General features: G+C 54.9%; 9 protein-coding genes across 9 annotated transcripts; 7 read left to right on the forward strand and 2 right to left on the reverse strand.

Moving 5' to 3' along the window:
• Window positions 1-346: 346 nt before the first annotated feature.
• On the forward strand, window positions 347-1,699 carry BDW47DRAFT_22158 (uncharacterized protein). Its single transcript, XM_024818486.1, has 2 exons — window positions 347-643; window positions 704-1,699. The coding sequence occupies exon 2, from the start codon at window positions 720-722 to the stop codon at window positions 1,509-1,511; it is 792 nt and encodes a 263-aa protein (XP_024672701.1). The 5' UTR covers window positions 347-643; window positions 704-719; the 3' UTR covers window positions 1,512-1,699.
• Window positions 1,700-2,533: 834 nt separating this feature from the next.
• On the forward strand, window positions 2,534-4,128 carry BDW47DRAFT_104694 (uncharacterized protein). Its single transcript, XM_024812387.1, has 2 exons — window positions 2,534-3,066; window positions 3,144-4,128. The coding sequence occupies exons 1-2, from the start codon at window positions 2,790-2,792 to the stop codon at window positions 3,974-3,976; spliced, it is 1,110 nt and encodes a 369-aa protein (XP_024672702.1). The 5' UTR covers window positions 2,534-2,789; the 3' UTR covers window positions 3,977-4,128.
• A 464-nt stretch (window positions 4,129-4,592) lies between these two features.
• On the forward strand, window positions 4,593-5,548 carry med8 (RNA polymerase II mediator complex subunit MED8; the record flags this gene model as incomplete). The annotated part of the gene is made up of 2 exons (XM_024815041.1): window positions 4,593-4,717; window positions 4,819-5,548. The coding sequence occupies 2 exons, from the start codon at window positions 4,593-4,595 to the stop codon at window positions 5,546-5,548; spliced, it is 855 nt and encodes a 284-aa protein (XP_024672703.1).
• Window positions 5,549-5,641: 93 nt separating this feature from the next.
• BDW47DRAFT_22201 (putative monosaccharide-P-dolichol utilization protein) lies at window positions 5,642-6,674 on the reverse strand (the record flags this gene model as incomplete). Its single annotated transcript, XM_024818487.1, has 2 exons — window positions 5,978-6,674; window positions 5,642-5,918 (listed from the first exon to the last, which is right to left on the reverse strand). Exons 1-2 carry the CDS (start codon window positions 6,602-6,604, stop codon window positions 5,643-5,645), a joined length of 903 nt encoding a protein of 300 aa, XP_024672704.1. The 5' UTR covers window positions 6,605-6,674.
• A 182-nt stretch (window positions 6,675-6,856) lies between these two features.
• cox10 (protoheme IX farnesyltransferase) lies at window positions 6,857-8,414 on the forward strand. The gene has a single exon (XM_024812388.1). The coding sequence runs from the start codon at window positions 7,352-7,354 to the stop codon at window positions 8,405-8,407; it is 1,056 nt and encodes a 351-aa protein (XP_024672705.1). The 5' UTR covers window positions 6,857-7,351; the 3' UTR covers window positions 8,408-8,414.
• A 246-nt stretch (window positions 8,415-8,660) lies between these two features.
• Window positions 8,661-10,962, reverse strand: BDW47DRAFT_104698 (aspartate--tRNA ligase MSD1). Its single transcript, XM_024812389.1, has 2 exons — window positions 10,678-10,962; window positions 8,661-10,598 (listed from the first exon to the last, which is right to left on the reverse strand). Exons 1-2 carry the CDS (start codon window positions 10,889-10,891, stop codon window positions 8,773-8,775), a joined length of 2,040 nt encoding a protein of 679 aa, XP_024672706.1. The 5' UTR covers window positions 10,892-10,962; the 3' UTR covers window positions 8,661-8,772.
• Window positions 10,963-11,154: 192 nt separating this feature from the next.
• On the forward strand, window positions 11,155-11,577 carry BDW47DRAFT_104700 (uncharacterized protein). Its single transcript, XM_024812390.1, has one exon. The coding sequence runs from the start codon at window positions 11,318-11,320 to the stop codon at window positions 11,489-11,491; it is 174 nt and encodes a 57-aa protein (XP_024672707.1). The 5' UTR covers window positions 11,155-11,317; the 3' UTR covers window positions 11,492-11,577.
• A 259-nt stretch (window positions 11,578-11,836) lies between these two features.
• Window positions 11,837-14,198, forward strand: BDW47DRAFT_104702 (tyrosine--tRNA ligase MSY1). The gene is made up of 4 exons (XM_024812391.1): window positions 11,837-12,311; window positions 12,385-12,538; window positions 12,600-12,886; window positions 12,944-14,198. The coding sequence occupies exons 1-4, from the start codon at window positions 11,974-11,976 to the stop codon at window positions 14,028-14,030; spliced, it is 1,866 nt and encodes a 621-aa protein (XP_024672708.1). The 5' UTR covers window positions 11,837-11,973; the 3' UTR covers window positions 14,031-14,198.
• A 191-nt stretch (window positions 14,199-14,389) lies between these two features.
• On the forward strand, window positions 14,390-18,604 carry BDW47DRAFT_104704 (mismatch repair ATPase MSH6). Its single transcript, XM_024812392.1, has 5 exons — window positions 14,390-14,815; window positions 14,870-14,905; window positions 14,969-15,140; window positions 15,196-17,576; window positions 17,644-18,604. The coding sequence occupies exons 1-5, from the start codon at window positions 14,489-14,491 to the stop codon at window positions 18,346-18,348; spliced, it is 3,621 nt and encodes a 1,206-aa protein (XP_024672709.1). The 5' UTR covers window positions 14,390-14,488; the 3' UTR covers window positions 18,349-18,604.
• The last annotated feature ends 8 nt before the right edge of the window (window positions 18,605-18,612 follow it).

The raw sequence follows: 18,612 nt of genomic DNA on the forward strand, positions 1-18,612 counted from the left end.
AATCCGTCGCGGTAACACCCTCCAACGCCTAATTAGACAAGTGGAGATCACCCGGTCTGTACTATCCTGTTCACGGCAGGTGGTGCGGTCCGTCACCTCCACCAGACGAGGCCTCCTGAAGGGCTGAACCAGACTGTCGGGTCCAAAAAGCAACGCGTCCGTCCCCCACGGAACCCGTGTGATTGATTGATTGCTTGAATCTTTGCTTTGCGGCGTACACACTACTTCCCCCCCCCCTCCCTCTTTTCGCCCCCCCTTCCCGTTTCCCCCCCTTCACCCCGGGCGAAGTTCTGGGTCAGGTTAGCCCAGGTCAGGCCAGGCCAGGTCAGGTCAAATCTGGCGTGAGGAAATGGCGCCCTTCCGTCAGGTTGATCACGTTCCTGTCGGAAACTTTCCTCAGCGATTCGTATGCGGCGGTCGCTGGACCGGCGGGCTTCGATGGTCCGATTCTGATATATCTCCTTCTTTCATGCTGGCTGGGAACGTGTCTTTCGTCTCTTCTTTTCGTCGTCTGCCCCTCTCCCCTTCTGCCGGTGGGTGACCTGTTCGTGGGGTCTTTTATGGTCGAAGGGGATTGACTCACCGATTCTCCCCCCTTTCGTCCCATTTTGGTATTCTACTATTACCTCAAGCTTTCTTGATAGTATGCTATCGACACCCACTTCTTTGGCCGGTACATGTCGCGTTAACCCTGTTTGATGAGAAGCCCGTGGAGGATCATGACGGCCATCATCCGGAAGTTGCGCCGGAAGCGCAAGCTCTCCTCGGAACTGGACTCGCGGTGGGGAGATGCCTCCATCACCTATCCCACCGAGGGGTCCTGGAGCCAGTGGGATCAACCTGCCGGTGTGGTGGCCCGGTCTCCAGAACGGGGACGACGACATAGCTCTGTTGACACGGCCGATCGCCGCAGCTGGTCCTCACCGCGCCATCCGGTCAATCGCACCTCGGGAGACTCGTCCTTGACCATCCCCCGGGGCCACTATGACTCCAAACTGCGCAATCGACCCTCGAAGAGGATCCCGGCCCCGTTATGCGCAACTCGCAATCCCCCTCGCACATGGCAGGATTCCGCCTCGGAGACCTTGTCCAGCGATTCGTCTGAAGACGATGACCCCGTGTCGGAGCTGGGCCCGTCCCGGGGACGGTACCCTTCTGCGTCCAAATCGCCCCCGCTGTCCGTCACCTCCAAGATGCGACGCTGCAGCATCCAGAGCAATACGACCGATGGCACGGCCTCGATGCCGGTCACGGCCAGCTCCAAACACACCAGCTACACCTCGACGGTCCCCTCGGCATTGAGCGAGGGGCCTCGATCTTCCCATCTTCCCACCCACCACGAAAAAATCAAGAGTCCCCGTTCTCCTTTCGTGAAATCTCCACCCCCTCCGCCGCTACAGCTGCCACCGCAACCGCCCCATCAGCCCCGGGGCCGGGAGCCCTACCGGGCGCCCGAGGTCGAGTCCACTGGACAGGAACTGGTGCCTTCTTACGAGGAGCTCTACGGATGATGCGATAGATGGCGGGGAGTAATGATTTCCGAATTTACAGCGTTCTTGTGTTTCTACCATTTCATTCCTTACCATCTACTATATGTGTTTCTCAGCAATTCGTGTCTCAAACCACCCATTCCCTCATATCAAGCTTCCTCTCTCCGTTCCTCGCCTCACAACCTGGGCCAACCAACCCCGATAAACCCACGATTGAATTGGGCTCTCTGTGCCACCCCGGGGGATGGCAACAGGTACCGTACGACTTGCATGGTGGCGTCTCGACTATGTCTAGGGAGGGTGTCTGTCCTTTCTTTGTTTGTTGTTGTTTATTTGCGTTTAATTATCCTTTATTGCGCCCAATCCCGGTTCAGTAGAATGAGACAACTTTGTCGATCATTTCCTTGATTCCGGTTCTTTCACTTCTTTGTTCTCGTAAATCTTATTCGAAGAGATCGATCTGCGAGCGCCAAGGGGGATCCACCTGGGTTGGCGGAGTCCGTTTGGAGTATTGTCATCACGTTGGACTTCTCCCCGGCCACTATTTAGACCCGTTATTTGATGTTTTATTTAATTTTTTTTATCGTTTGGGTATCGTTTTATTTCTTAAATATGTAATATAATATAATATATAAAAAAAAATATAGATATCACCATGGAAATCCGGACCAACCCATCCGACACGCATGCCCAACCAATCAACCTCTAGACTCAAGAGGGGTCGACGAGAACGACGAATAAAACGAAGCCAAACTAACAACTGCAGTGCGCGTCACAGTCACAATCGCCATCTCATCACATTCGCTCACACTCACGCTTTTCTCTCTGGTCGTTCTTGACAGGCTACTGACAGGCTACTGTCTAAGCGCCGACCATACACCCCCTCTTTCCGAACCCCACTCGCATATGCTTGTTCCAACTTGACTTCCTTGTCGGCGGGCGGCGAGGATGCACAGCGATGATCACACCCCGGTCTTTTTGGGCTGGGCGCGTTTTTTTATCAAGCTCTGGCTGTCCGGTCTGTTGGGGGGTTTGACTGGTTGTTTTTTTTGATGGGAACATTCGCCGGCTGTGGGCTGGATCGTTGAGTTGATTCATTTTGTCCTGTTGGTGTCGTTGATTGAGTATCGATCTCTCTTCGTTTTCATATATCGTTGCGCTTTATCGGGTGCTGCTGTCCTCTGTCCCCTGTCTTGGCTCGTTCGTGGTCACACTTCCATGGTCGGACTCAGTTGCCGTTCGGCTTGCTCGTCTCCTTGGCTGGTGTAGACTGAAGTATAAGAAAAGAGAGACACCAGAATGCTGGGACGAAGGACTTCAGCATGGGCGACGACTGCCCTCATCGTCCTAACTCAAATCACACCCATCCTCTCCCTGCGCATCACGCCAGGCTCGCCCTGCGAGGAAGTCTGCCACAAGCATTCGTCCAACACGACGGGATCGGAGATCGCCTGTCTGGACCGCGAGTTCACGCAGACCGAGAAAGGGTCCACCTTCCAGCAATGCATTGAGTGCGGACTGCGCAGCTCTTTCCACGATACGCCGACGAAGCAGTCGGATGTTGAGTGGTCTTTGTGTAAGTTTGTTCTCTGCTGTCGTTCCATGGCTTGATTCCTGCGTCGTGCGTGATTGTTCTAACCGAGTGTTGGGTAGATAACCTGCGATATGCATTCACCAGCTGCGTATTCGGCACCCCCGAGTCCGTCAACAACATCTCCACCCAGTGCACGGTGTCGTGTCAGCAGCTGGACTCGGCGCTCGAGTTCGAGATTGCGGACCCTGATGGGGACAATCTTGACACTTGGTGCGGGTCGAATGCGTTTGCCGATAATGCTATCAGTCAGTGTGAGCAGTGCTATAACTTGACTGATAATCAGAATTATATGTCGAACTGTACGTCTCTTCCTCCTCTCCCTGTTTGCACTGCACCCTGCAGTACACACGAGAGACAATTATTAATCTGCAATGAATCAGTCCTCGAAGCCCTCCGCTACAACTGCCACTTCCGCACCCCACCCACTGAATCCTTCCCCATCAGCCCAGCCCGCATCTTCAGCGAGTCCATGCTGCCGTCATCAACGACGAACCTGCTGGCTCCCAAGTCCGGCAAAGGGGTGAACTTGGCGGTTGTGATCGCTATCCCCATCCTGGCGTTCGTGATCGTGGTTTGTGCCTTGACGGTATGCTGCTTCTTCTTTGTGCGGCACCGTCGTAAGAAGGCGAGGCAGCTGCGCGAGGAGCGAGAGTTGAATCGCTTTCATGCTGGGTGGAGCCATCATCATAGCCTTGCTCAGGCGCAGGCACAGGTGCCGGATGGGTATGACCCTGCTGCGGCGGTGGGGATGCATCATCCTTACGCGTATGGGAGTGGTGGGGTTGGGTATGGGAAGCAGGCGCAGGTCATGGAGACCGGGGTGGCTGCGCCTGGGACGGTGTATGCTCCTGAGAAGGAGGGCAAGAAGGAGAAGGGTCCTGTGAAGGGTTAGTATGCTCTATTTTGGTCGGTGTCTATGGTAGGAAGGATGGAGATGCTTGGATGAGAAGATGTCATATACCCTCATGATCTTAATAATATGTTATACCACATAGTATACACTAGATGGTACAAGTAGATGGATGGACGACTTGTTTATTCCAGTCGAGACAAGTACAGAAAATCCAAACAGAGGATTTCTCTACTTATGTACCCAGTACCCCCGCGTCTTGACCATCCTGTGTCATTAGGCGCCCGCTATAAATAAACACGACATGCCAAGGTCGTTCGGCCGAAGGTTCGGCGTTACTTCATTAGGAGGGATTATCATGGATATTCTTTATTCTTATAAACATCTGTCATTTAAAACTGTTGATCATTTACCAATTACAAAGATAATCATCATCATCTAGTGATATAGAGGCAGAGTATCAGACACATGGAGTATCCGTAGACAGTATAGAATGAAGAACAGGAGACTATTCCCCATCGGGACATCTCCAATCCACCACCGTTAACTCATCATCATCTCGATCTTTCTCCGCTCCCCTCAATTCTCAATTGATCTTCATGCTTGAACCCCTCAAAATACATATAATACACAATCACCCCATATAAGATAATATAAAATGTCCACCCCAACAAGAGACCAAATCAAAGCCCTCGAACAATCCCGCCAACGTCTCGTCCAACTCACCCACTCGCTGGCCTCCCTCATCGCAAGTTTGAACCAGAGTGATCCTCTTCCGTCCTGGTATTCCTCCTCCTCTCTTCTTAATACTAATCTCTCCATACTGTATATATACATACCTTTCAAAAGAACAGTCACTAACAATAATGGAAAAAAAAATACAGGCCCTCCCTCCAATCCCAAGCCACAATCCTCTCCAACAACCTCCTCTCCATCTCCGAACACCTCTCCGAGAACCAGCCCCTCCTCTCCTCGCTAGTCGCCTACCCGGGCCCGGAATTCCCCGGCCGCACGCAAGCGCCGACACTTGAGCAGCTTCTGCGGACGAAGCTTGATCCGCGTGTGGAGGACTGGGTTGCGCGGGGGAGACGGAGGGCTGTCCCTGATACCAACACTAATCACAATGATCATGGCAACAACGACGGCAATGAGAACGATAACGACCATGATTTAAGCGAGCATGATCTAGCTGAATTATGGCACTGGGCGCCCGTCGAGGCTAATCGCGAAGCGAGACAGCGTGACTGGGGCGGGGACTATACCCTCGAGGAGAGGGAGGGCGGTGTCGCGAATGTGGTGACTGGGTTGCGGCGCGTGCTGGACGACGGGGAGGATGATATGGGGAGTACGAGTGGGAGTAGTGAGGGCGAGGGGAATGAGGGGCAGGGCGAGGAGGAGGAGATGGAGGTTGTGGGCGTCAGGATGAGGCCTGGCGCCGGGGCTGTCGCCGGTGGTGGCGGGCTTGAGTTTGATATTGCTGCTGGGGGCGCGCACGGTGCGGGTGGTGTTGGGGGAGAGGATGGGGTTGGTGTGCAGAAGGTGATGGCTCCGGTTGTGCCGTTGGAGGGTATTCTACGGTTTATGACTACTGGGGCGCAGCCCGGGCAGCGGTAATTTTATGTATCTACGATGGATGGTGTATTGCATTGTGTGATGCGAAACATTATGATTTATGGATTAAAAAGAATAAAAGAAGTATGGTGAGAAATCAACCCCGTCGCCGCGTGGTAGGCCCCTTGCCCGACTTGGGCGATGCCCCCGTGCTCTGCGCGACCGGCTTCTCCAGCTGAGCCTTGGCTTTCGAACGGGTCTGTTTCTTGGCCGGGGCGGGAGCCGGCGAGCTGTTCCAGTAGTACAGCATCTGCGTGGCAAGCACCAGGTTCAGACTGAACCCTGCGATGAACCCGTACAGGATGATCGGATCGTCCACCTCCTGCAGGGTCGTGAAGATGCGCGACAGGGATCCGGCGAGATAGTTGAATACCTATTCATAGTTAATTATCGGAATTGTGACTTTAAACCAAGTGACGGGATGAAACATACAGCAAAAGCACTCAACTGCCCGGTACTGCCCTCCTGCCAGATGGTCAAAATCTGCGGCGCTTTGCTGGCCACACCCAGCGCTCCCGCGCCCGCCTGCAGATACGCCATGGTCTGCGCATAGATGAGCGTCTGGTCGAAGAGCAGCGCATAGACACTAGCGGCGACGACGGCGACAAACGCCGCGGCTGCGGTGCCCTTCCCGGCGAAGCTGAGGACCAACACGCCCACCACAATATCTTGCACGGCGATCAGGGCCGTCTCCCCGTAGGTGCTGAAGGGGAACTGGTTGCGCACGCTGTAAGACAGCGTGATCAGCAGACTGGCCGTCTCCAGCGCATACGAGACAAACGACACCCCGGCCGACGATTGCGACTTGATCAACTTGAGGATCTGCGGCACTTTGACGATGGCGCTGGCGCCCACGATGGCGATACCCAGTGCCTTGGAGATGGCGAGCGAGGTGCATTCGGGATCCTTGGCGACGTCCAGATCGACCAGAAGGGTGCTATGGCAGGGGGCACCGACTAGGGAGACAACGGCATCGTGGACGGGTTTGGGGAGGGCGGATGCGATGGGTCGGAGGAGGGGTTGGAGGGGCTGGACGACCGCTTGCTGGATGGAGTCCATGATTGCACGTAGTTGACAGTGCCAAGAACCAGAGAAACTAGAGAAATGAAAAGAAGTCGGCTCCTCGTCGAGGTGGTGGTCTGTCCAAAAGTGAAGTTGTCCCGAGTCAATCAAAACGCGATCAAAATAAGCGGTGGGGTTCTGCCCCCTCCCACCGCCTTTTCGTCTTCTTCGAGGACTTCATCCGCATCAAGATCTCAATTGTTTCCACGCTCGGCGGTCGTTCTATCCCTGGCCCATGTCCCCGTCATGGTCTTCCTCTTGCACCCCTCATTGCGGAGGCTAGCTCCCCCAAGGGATCCCTCGCGTATCTGCTCGCAATGCCTCCTCCGCGCACGTCCTCATCGCCCCACCGTCCGCAGCTTTCTCTCGTCCTCCCGATGGTCTTCCGGCGTTGGTCCGAGCCAACCTGCGGCCTCCACCCTGAATAAGTCCTATTTCTCGTCGAATCGAGACAATGATGGTGCCGGTACCAAGGACGGCCTTCTGGCGTCGCTATCCGCTGCCAATGCCGCACGGGAATCGTCAAACCCCGCCTCGTCGCGTACGGCGGAGACCACGGATGGGAGTGCCAATGGCCCGGATACGGCGACGGCCGAGCTGCCCCATCGTCGAAGGAAACGCTTGAAGGAGGAAGAATCCGCTCGCCAGGGCCAAGATGATGCAGACCATGTAATCCCGCCCGATGCGTCGGCACAACTGTCCAATATCTCCTCCGCCCTTCCCAAGTCCTCCCTCCGTCGCAACATGGCCGCCTACCTCGCCCTCACCAAACCCCGTCTCTCCATCCTGATCGTGCTCACGACCACCTCCGCCTACGGCATGTACCCGATTTCGTCTCTCCTGACCCTTGACCCGTCCATCGCCCCGCTGCCGACCCTCTCCACCTCCACCCTGACCTTCCTCTACCTGACGGCCGGTACGTTCCTGTCCTCGTGCAGCGCCAACACCCTGAACATGATCTTCGAGCCGAAGTACGACGCCCTCATGTCCCGCACGCGCAACAGGCCTCTTGTCCGCGGACTGATCTCCCGTCGCGCGGCCGTGGTCTTCGCGATCGCAACCGCATTGGCAGGGTTGGGCCTGCTTTACTTGGGCACGAACCCGACGGTAGCGGCCCTCTCGGCAAGCAACATCTTCCTGTACGCCTTTGTCTACACGCCGCTGAAACGCCTGCACGTCATCAACACCTGGGTGGGCGCCATCGTCGGCGGTATCCCCCCACTGATGGGCTGGGTCGCCGCTGCCGGCCAAACAGCCACCCCGGGCCACGACACCTGGCGCGACATGCTCTTCAGCGAGGACAGCATCGGCGGCTGGCTTCTGGGCGGCATCCTCTTCGCCTGGCAGTTCCCGCATTTCAACGCCCTCTCCCACACCATCCGCGACGAGTACCGCGCCGCAGGCTACAAGATGCTCTGCTGGACCAACCCGGCCCGCAACGCCCGCGTCGCCCTGCGCTACTCCGTCCTCATGTTCCCGATCTCCATCGGCCTCTGGTGGGTCGGCGTCGTCGGCCACGGCTTCCTGGTCGGCAGCTCCGTCGCCAACGGCTGGCTCGCCAAGGAGGCTTACCACTTCTGGAAACACCAGGGCGCCCACGGCACCGCCCGCGGCCTCTTCTGGGCTAGTATCTGGCAGCTGCCCATCCTGCTGGTCGGCGGTCTGGCCACGAAGAAGGGCCTCTGGGATGGTGTCTGGCGGAGTGCGTTCGGACAGGGGGAGCCTGACGAGGACGAGGACGAGTACTTGTACTATGATGAGGAGGAGGAGCAGTCGCCGTCGGTCACATCGGCTGCTTAAGTGTGTTTCACACTTGGGTTTTTTTTTATATCTTTCGTGACTTTGTATTAGATTCCCTTCTTTTCTCTTTTTGTTTGTTTCAGTCTGTGGGAAGGCGTTTTGTATAACAGCATCTGTGTGGCTTCTGCGACCCGCTTGTGTAGATATATTGATTGAGTTATGAATTGCAGTTGCAGCATTTATATTATTATTACCTTATCTATTAGTATTCTTAAACTTGTATACTCTATTTTGTTGGAGTGTCAAGTGATTGAAAGGATTGAAAGGTGAGAGGGTATCGCATCTATCACTATCAGTACACAAATCACATATACACTACAAATACAGTAGCCCCAACCATCTTCCCAATGGCTAAGAAGGTGGTTTCACTCCCTCAACCTCAAATGATACGTCCCCAACGCCTCCTCACTAACAACACTAGGCGCCTTAACCATCTGATCCTCCCCCAGCTTCCCAATCTTCGGAAAAGCAATCACGTCCCGCACGGACTCCTTCCCCAACATGACAGCCACCAGCCGATCGAAGCCCAGCGCCAGCCCCGCATGCGGCGGACACCCGGCTCTCAGAGCCTCCAGCAGGTGCGCGAAGTCAGCCAGTCGCTCGGGCTTCATCTGCAGGATGTCGCGTAGTATGAATTCCTGGACGGCAGCGTCGTGGATACGTCTGCTGCCGCCGCCGAGCTCGACGCCGTTGACGACGAGGTCGTAGTGGTCTGCGACTACCTTTGTTGGGCCCTGCAGGAGGAGGTCGACGTCGGAGGCGGTTTTGGGCGCTGTGAAGGGGTGGTGTGTTGATGCTATGCCTGCGGCGCCGCCTTGGCCCGGTTCGGTGTCGCTGGCGGGCGAGAAGAGCGGGAAGTCGTTGATCCAGAGGAAGTCGAAGCCGGTGGGGGCGGGTTTGAAGTTGTTGGTGATGGCGGCGGTGTGGAGGGCTCGGCGGAGGTCGCCGATGGGGGTCGATCCCCCGGAGAAGGGCGCGTTCTCGCGCGCTTGGATCACGATGAGGTCGCCGTGGTCGAGGTCGAGTTGTTCTTCCATGTATTCGGTGGCTTCGAAGCCGAAGGCTGTCATTCCGCAGAGGGGCTTCTTGGCGTCGTAGACGAAGACGCCTGGGGCGCCGGCGGGGTTGTTGTTGAATGGCGCGCCGGCGGGGGAGTCGAAGAAGTCGCGGATGAATTGGGACATGGCTGCTGGGTCGTTCTCGTTGTTTTCGATCTTGAAGACTTCGACGATGGGTTCGTCGAGGTCCGAGATCTTGTTGACTAGGTCTACCGGGATCATGTAGTCGATTCGCGAGATCTCCATGCCGTATCGGGTGTCGGGCTTGTCGGACCCGTATCGCGCCATGGCTTCTTGGTAGCCCATCCTGCGGAAGGGGCCTGCGGGGGCTGGCTCTGGCATTAATGCTGACCATACTCGTCGGATGACTCCTTCGATGACCTTCATTACGTCCTCTCCGGTTGCGAAGGACATTTCCATATCGAGCTGGGTGAATTCTGGCTGTCTGTCTGCACGGAGGTCTTCGTCACGGAAGCACCGCGCAAACTGGTAGTACCGGGGGATGCCACTGGCCATGAGAATCTGCTTGTACTGTTGCGGGCTCTGCGGGAGCGCATACGCCAGCCCACGCTTCCGAGTAGGCACCAGGAATTCGCGAGCACCTTCCGGAGTGGACTTGAAGAGGATGGGCGTCTCTACCTCGAGAAAAGGTGGTACGGACGCGTCCAGCTCCTGCTTGCAAACATTGTGGACCTGGGCTCGAAAGCGGAGGGCATCGCGTAGTTCAGGATCCGCGCGCAGCTGCAGATACCGATGCTTTGGGGCGAAGTTGGTGTCCGACTTCATCAGGATGTCTTTCGGGAAGTCATTGAGAGGGTGGACTTCCTCCACGAACAGCTCCCACGGCTCGGCTTCTTCCATTTCGGCACCTTTGGCTTTCTTCGGTTGAACCTTGCCCTGAATCGCGACTGGACTGTTGGCTCTGATCGCTTTGAGTTGCTCCAAGGAACCGTTGTTTGCCATTGAGATTAGCTGGATACTGTGTTTCATCGTCGGGTCCGTTAGGCGCACAAAGGCCAGTTTCTTGGATACATCACGACGGACTCCTAGATAGCCATGCAGCATGACTTGTTGATCCGCGGCTGCCTTTGAGAAGAACGTCTCAAAGTCTGCCGTCGCCGGTGGGAATTCCACTGGAGCAGTAACCATTAGCACGTCTGGACGAGAGGCACATGGATCCTTCGCACGTAACTACGGAGGCGACAAACGAACCGGCCTTCTTGTACTTTTCTAAGAAATGGATATCATCCTTTTGGCCATTGCTCTCCTCAAGAAGACAGGAGGAGCGATGGAAGGGCCTCGTCGTCGCCCTGGGACCATACCCTCCGGCGCGGAATCCGGTTCGGCGGCCGCGGAGGTAATTGGAGATCTCGATATAGCTGGAGGAAAGACGAGGGGCGACCCTCCCCGCGCGGGCGACAAACATACTGTCTCAATGCTCTCTACCGGTCAATAGAAATCCGAGAAGAGTAAACCAAAGCATCAACGAGACACAACCAGCAATGTAGAAGATGTTCTCGAGTGACTCCATCGGGGAAATCAATCATGGCGCATCGAGCCACCGGCAGAAACATTCCGCCTTCCTAAACAAGCTAGCATCACATGACCCACTATGAAATCGTATAAAATCCGCTGATTTCTCACACTCTCTTTTCCTTCTCCATCCTTCCAAGTTTTATAACCGTGAGTCCTACCTTGACAGTTCGACTGTGCTTTCAATGCCCTGATCTGTAAACTAACTCTCTCCAGATGATGAAAGCCTAGCGTGTTCTATTTGATTCAATCTCTCCTCCTGGAGCCCTGTGGCTCTCCTTTCGAGGCTCAAGGGCTGCTGGGCTCCGGTGGAGGGAGGATGATATCTGCGTTCGGCACACCACCTTGTTACTTTACGGACGCGATGAAGGCATCTCTGATCACATATTACTTGCGGTGTTGGCTCGATGGAGCAGTGTCATGTTGTGGACCCTCGAGAGGTGTTGTTCAGTCTCAGCACCTTGATGATAGGGCTCTCAACATGGACTTTTAATATATAATATTATATATAGCCGGATTACGTATCCTGGCTGCTGAATTAGAATAATCATACAATAATATAATCGATAATCATGGATACTTGGTGAATACCGCAGTAGACTGGATTAGTCCCCTGCTGATTGGTGTACGATCAGTGTAAAACATAAGATCAATGACCAGAGCACGATCGAAGTGTCTTTCCAGTATTTCTTCCTGTCCGTATATTCTTCTCTTATAAGAACTCTGCTTTCAGAATGTTGAAATTTTCACCACTTGGGACTGTCATTCCGCGGCCCATCGAGTCACGCATCAACGATTCTCCGTCGGGGAAGTGACTGATCGGCTTCTTATCGGAGTCGCGAAAATAATCGCTACCGCTGCGAATCGTCCATGTCCCTCTACTTGACCAACTTTGCCATTTGATTTCCCTTGTCTGGCTAATTACTCATTTGTCGACAATCATTGTATTCGACTGTTGGGTTATAGCCTCATCTCATGAGGCCCCATCTCGGCGCGTTGCCTACCGCGGCACGCCTGCGCATGTCCAACCTTGCGCCAGGCGGACGGACGGTATGCCGCGCTTGTAACTATGCTCGGACGGCGGAATTCGTGAATACAGGCCTGATCCGCCCGACGGGGTTACAATCTCCTTTGGGGAGTTCGATCATCGGATTCGGAGGCCAGCAAAAAAGATGGATCACTCAGAATTACGTCCGACGCACGAAGGAAGCGGAGCAGGAATGGGCGCAATTCGCGGAGGAGATCAAAGCTGGAAAGAGACAGAGTTTTGTGGAACACTTGGAAGAGAGAGGATTGATCCATGATGTCGTCGGGTGAGTGACCGCCACCATTCGCATGGATTGTGATTAGATCTGTCGACTGACTTGCTATCGTATGACACTACAGAGAACGAGACATTCTTCATCGCGTCTTCACGGAGAAAAGAGCGGGGATTTACGTGGGTGTGGACCCGACCGCACCGTCTTTGCATGTCGGTCATATGCTGCCATTTATGGTTCTGGCTTGGGGATATGTATGGAAATTGCCGGTTACGTTTCTGGTTCGTGCCCCTCATCTCGACTCTGCACCAAGGCCTGGGCAACGACGCTAATCTTGAGAAGCTGGGCGGTTCTACTTCCCGGATTGGAGATCCCACCGGCCGATTGAAGGGACGCGAGCAGGTGCATTCATCGGTTCGGAAAGCAAACATGGCGAGCATGCACATGCAGCTCAAGAAGCTGGGCATGAGCATCGAGAAGTACGGCGAGAGACATGGATACAAAAAGACATGGACTTCGCGACGGGCCTTGACCAACAACAACATGTGGTGGAACGGACTCCCGTTCCTTGAGGTGCTTCGGGACTTGGGCTCCCTCGTGCGCCTGGGCCCCATGCTCGGCAGAGATAAGTGAGTCAATTCGTTTCCCTTCCCTGCCCGCAACACAGTATCTGACCGACGGTCCAGTGTCAAAACCCGACTGCAAGGCGACGGCATGTCCTTTGCGGAGTTCTCATACCCCCTTATGCAGGCATGGGATTGGTGGGTGCTCTTTCGCAAAGGTTGCCAAGTGCAGGTGGGAGGTACGGATCAGTACGGAAACATCCTGTTTGGAATGGACGCAGTCAAGCAAATCAGCAAAACCACCGTTCTGGAACAGGAACGGAACCCCTTGACCGACGACGTGGACAAGCCCATCGGCTTCACTACGCCTTTACTGACGGCCCCGTCTGGGGAGAAGTTTGGCAAGTCTGCGGGGAACGCGATCTGGCTCGACAAGGACATGACGTCCACTTTCGAGCTCTACCAGTTCTTCGTCCGGACGCCCGACAACGTCGTTGAAAGTTACCTGAAGATGTTTACTTTCCTGCCCATGCCCGAAATCGCGAAGATCATGGAGGAGCAGAACAAAGACCCGTCCACACGCGTCGCCCAGCATGCCCTGGCCGCGGAGTTCGTGGAACTCATCCACGGCAAAGAAGAGGCCGACACGGTCGCCCTTCAGCACCGGCAATTATTCCGACCCCGCAGCTCGACCGCCGAGCCAACGCCACTCCCTCGCACGCCGAACGCCCCCGGGGGTCACCCCCAGTCCCCGGTCTTCGGTTTCTCGAACCCCCAATCGGGGAACAAGTACGCGCCGCAGACCAATTTCGCCAACATGCCAAGCGTGAACGTGACACTCCCGCGGTCTCTGGTCTACGGCCAGACTTTCAACAAGATCCTCTGGTCCGCCGGCCTGGTGACGTCCAAGGCGGAGGGCTTCCGGATTGTGAATAACAAGGGTGCGTACGTGGGAAGCCGCCCGGGCAACAGCGGAGCCATGGAGGATCAATTGACGTTCACACCCATCACGAGCTGGAAAGCCGAAGAGACGGAGAAGTTCATCCACGACGGCACTCATTTGTTCCTCAAGCTGGGCAAGTGGAAGTTCAAGATCGTGAACATCGTCAGCGACGAGGAGTTCAAGGCGCGCGGGTTGACCGCGCCCGGGTGGGAACCCGAGTCGGACGCATCCCAATCCGACAAGACCACCCCCGAGAAGACGGATTAAGGTCACCATGCACTTGGTGCAAAGATAAGCATGATCGTCTGGCGGAGAAGTTGACCAGAGACGAGCAAGGCGTTCTGGTAACCCTGGCCATTTTGCCACCTGAAACTATACTGTATTTCTAAACCTGTAGCTCTGTTGATAAGCCACATCTATGTATACCATCACCGATTCCATTCAAAAATTCCGATTAAATTTTGTTCAGAATCATGTAGATATTAGACTCATGGGAGAGAAGTACATCGATGTGATAAGGCGATAAAGAGCCAAGAATGTCGGCGGGAAACGAAAACCACTAAACGCGTCGACACGCGTGACGCCCTTGATCTATCAATTCCGTGCGACTCCCTCCCCTATCCGACCCTGCCACTCTCCCCAGACTTCCTTCTCCCATCCGACATGCCCTGATCCGTCCGCGATATCTCAACGATTTACGACTGATAACCAACCATCCTCCAAGAATGGCCAAAGGACCATCCGAGGCACCGTCGCCCACGACCGCAACGCCTCCGTCCGCGGCGTTGAAACGCACCACGTCCAGCACCCAGAACATGAAAAGCCAGAAGTCGATTCTGGGGTTTTTCCAAAAGTCCTCGCCGTCCACGCCGTCCGCTGCGAGAAGCAGAGAGCCTGCCTCGTCGCCCGCTGAGAGGGCTTCCGCTCAACGTGGGGCAGGATCGGCTAAGAGTGTCGCGAAAAAAAAGAGTGTGCCGCAATTTACGCAGGACTTGCCTCCAGTTCCTAGTAGTGATTTGGTGGCTCCTGAAGAGGAAGAGGATAATGCGCCGGTAGGCATTGGATTCTGTATTTGCTAGATGGTGGGCTTGCTGACGGTTGTTTAGCCAGTGGATAAGACCGCGACGTCGCCGTCTCGCCGGGTAAGTTGATTTCTCATTTTCCTTCGCGTCGATATCATACAATACTGATTGGTGTAATTGCAGGCTAAGAAGCAAGTGAACTATGTCGAGTCCGACTCCGAGGGCGAAGGTGATGCCGATAAGATATTTCGCCCGACCGGTAGGAATGGCAGAGCGAACAAAAGACGGAGGCTATCCCCAGAAAGCGACGATGAGTTCGAGGGAGCAGAAGACTTAGATGGTGGCTCAGACGATGGTAAATCACTTTATACCAGTCCATTGCTGTTCTAGCGGAAACTGACGGTCTGCAGAGATGGACGATTTTATCGTCGCCGACGAGTCGGACGAGGAAGTCAAAGCACCAAAGAAACGCAAGCAGGCCTCTCAGCCGCGAAACAAATCCTCGTCTATGCCTCCCCCGCCGTCATCAGACCACGAGCTCGAGCTTGATATTCCGGAAGCATCCGGTGGCACCGCATTGAAATGGACGTACGACCCCAACAGCGCGGAGCCTCGCCAGGCCAGAGCCCCCCAACAGACACCGAAGAACCCCTCCAGTGCGAAGAAACAGAAAGCACATGTGACGGAGCCGGAGCAGCGCTACTCCTGGCTTGCGAATATTCGTGATATCGATGGAAATCCTGCCGGTCACCCTGATTATGATCCCCGCACGTTGTACATCCCGCCTTTGGCCTTTTCTCGGTTCTCGCCCTTTGAGAAGCAATATTGGGAGATCAAGCAGAAATTCTGGGACACCGTTGTCTTCTTCAAGAAGGGTAAATTCTATGAGCTCTACGAGAATGACGCCACCATTGGTCACCAGCTGTTTGACCTGAAGCTCACGGACCGTGTCAACATGCGTATGGTCGGTGTGCCCGAGATGAGCTTGGACCATTGGGCAAACCAGTTCGTAGCCAAGGGATTCAAAATCGCCCGCGTGGATCAGATCGAGTCAGCCCTGGGTAAGGAGATGCGCGAGAGAGATGGCAAGAAGCCAGGGAAGGAGGACAAAGTTATCAAGCGAGAACTGTCTTGTGTCCTTACGGCTGGAACTCTCGTCGAGGGATCCATGCTCCAGGATGACATGTCCACCTATTGTGTCGCCATCAAGGAATCAACTGTCAATGACCTCCCTGCTTTTGGACTGGCTATCGTTGACACCGCCACGGGTCAATTCTTCCTATCACAGTTCGTTGACGACGTGGACATGACTCGGTTCGAGACGTTCGTCGCGCAGACCCGTCCGCAAGAGCTGCTTCTGGAAAAGTCTGCGGTATCGCAAAAGGTCCTCCGCATTTTGAAAAACAATACGGGTCCTACGACGCTTTGGAACCACTTAAAGCCTGGAAAGGAGTTCTGGGAAGCCGACATCACGGTCAGGGAACTGGATGCGAGCGAATACTTCGTCTCGGATGATGCGGACAATATCCAAGCATGGCCTCCGGCCCTTCGCGAGGCTCGCGAGAAAGAGCTGGTCATGTCAGCTTTTGGGGCTCTGGTGCAATATCTTAGATTGTTGAAGATTGAGCGGGATTTAATTACCATTGGCAACTTCTCCTGGTACGATCCGATCAAGAAGACATCCAGCCTGGTTCTCGACGGTCAAACGCTCATCAACATGGAAATCTTCGCAAACTCCTATGACGGAGGCTCGGAAGGGACGCTCTTCCAGCTTCTCAACCGCTGCATCACACCTTTCGGGAAACGGTTGTTTAAGCAGTGGGTTTGCCATCCACTGGTGGATGCAAAGAAGATCAACGCGAGACTGGATGCCGTGGAAGCTCTCAATGCTGACCCTACCGTTCGGGATCAGTTCTCGTCGCAGTTGGTCAAGATGCCCGACCTCGAACGTCTCATCTCCCGCATTCACGCAGCCAACTGCAAAGCGCTGGATTTTCTGCGCGTACTGGAAGGCTTCGAGCAAATTGATTACACCATGAGCCTGCTCAAGGACACTGGCTCGGGCGATGGGGTTATTGGCCAACTGATCAACGCGATGCCCAACTTGCAGGATCTGCTGGAATACTGGAAAACCGCATTCGACCGCTCCAAGGCGAGAGAGCATGGAATTCTTGTTCCCAAGCCGGGGGTGGAAGAGGACTTTGACACATCTCAGGAGCATATCGAGCAGCTGCACAAGGACCTCGATGATCTCCTGAAACGCGCACGGCGCGAACTTGGCTCCAGCGCCATCTGCTACAGGGACAACGGCAAAGAGATCTACCAGATGGAGGTGCCCATCAAGGTAAAGAACGTGCCCAAATCTTGGGACCAGATGTCAGCCACCAAGCAGGTCAAACGGTACTACTTTCCCGAGCTGCGCAGTGTGATCCGCAAGCTGCAAGAGGCCCAAGAGACACACAGTCAGATAGTCAAGGAGGTTGCTGGACGATTTTATGCCCGATTTGACGAGAATTACGCTGTTTGGCTGGCGGCCGTTAAAGTTATCTCGCAGCTGGACTGTCTGATCAGTCTGGCCAAGGCGTCTGCCTCCCTGGGTGAGCCCAGCTGTCGTCCTCAGTTTGTGGAAGCCGAGCGAAGCGTTCTTGAATTCGAAGAACTGCGCCACCCGTGCCTCCTCTCGTCTGTTGACGATTTCATCCCTAACGATATACAACTCGGCGGCGAACGCCCTAACATCGATCTGCTTACCGGAGCCAACGCTGCTGGTAAATCCACAGTCCTTCGCATGGTATGTTCTACCCCATTATCTCCCACGAGGGAAACATAAGGAAATAGAAACTAACTAACCCACCCAGACCTGCGTCGCAGTCATCATGGCCCAAATAGGCTGCTACCTCCCCTGCGAATCCGCACGCCTCACCCCCGTCGACCGCATCATGTCCCGCCTCGGCGCCAACGACAACATCTTCGCCGCGCAATCAACCTTCTTCGTCGAGCTCTCCGAGACCAAGAAAATCCTCTCCGAAGCGACCCCCCGCTCCCTCGTCATCCTCGACGAGCTCGGCCGCGGCACCAGCTCCTACGACGGCGTAGCAGTCGCACAGGCCGTCCTGCACCACGTCGCGACGCACATCGGTGCGCTCGGCTTCTTCGCCACACACTACCACTCTCTCGCCTCGGAGTTCGACAACCACCCCGAGATCGCGCCCAAGCGCATGAAGATCCACGTCGACGACGACAACCGCCGCATCACCTTCCTTTACAAGCTGGAGGACGGCGTCGCGGAGGGCAGCTTCGGCATGCACTGCGCGTCTATGTGCGGTATCCCCGAGAAGGTCATCCAGACTGCTGAGAATGCTGCTCAGCAGTGGGAGCACACTAGTCGGCTTAAGGAGAGTCTCGAGCGTCGTAAGGGCGGCGGCTTCGTTGCGCTGGGCTGGTGGAGTGATGTCGCTTGGGCTTTGCGCGAGTCGGATTCTACGGCTGAGACGGATGAGAATAGTGGGGAGGCCAGTGAGAGGAGCTTGGAGGTGCTTCGTAGAGCTATCGAGGCGTTGTGAGGGTCGATTTATAGACTTTCTCAATAGCCTGTGCTCTGCTTATACGTTTTAGTATTATGGATCGGCGTGGTTTGTTTTATTTGATTGACATATGATGTGATCTTTGTTGTTACTTTTGTCGTTGTTTTTCTTTTTCTTCTATACATGCTCGATGGTTTATAAGGATGTGTGGTCTTCAGCGGTGGAAAGCTAATGGGTTTGAATTATATGGTTTCGGGTATATACCCTTGAAAATGACACTTAGAGTGGAATCTAGATATGAAT

Source organism: Aspergillus candidus (assembly GCF_002847045.1).
Source record: "Aspergillus candidus strain CBS 102.13 unplaced genomic scaffold BDW47scaffold_18, whole genome shotgun sequence".
NCBI classification, from domain to species: domain Eukaryota; kingdom Fungi; phylum Ascomycota; class Eurotiomycetes; order Eurotiales; family Aspergillaceae; genus Aspergillus; species Aspergillus candidus.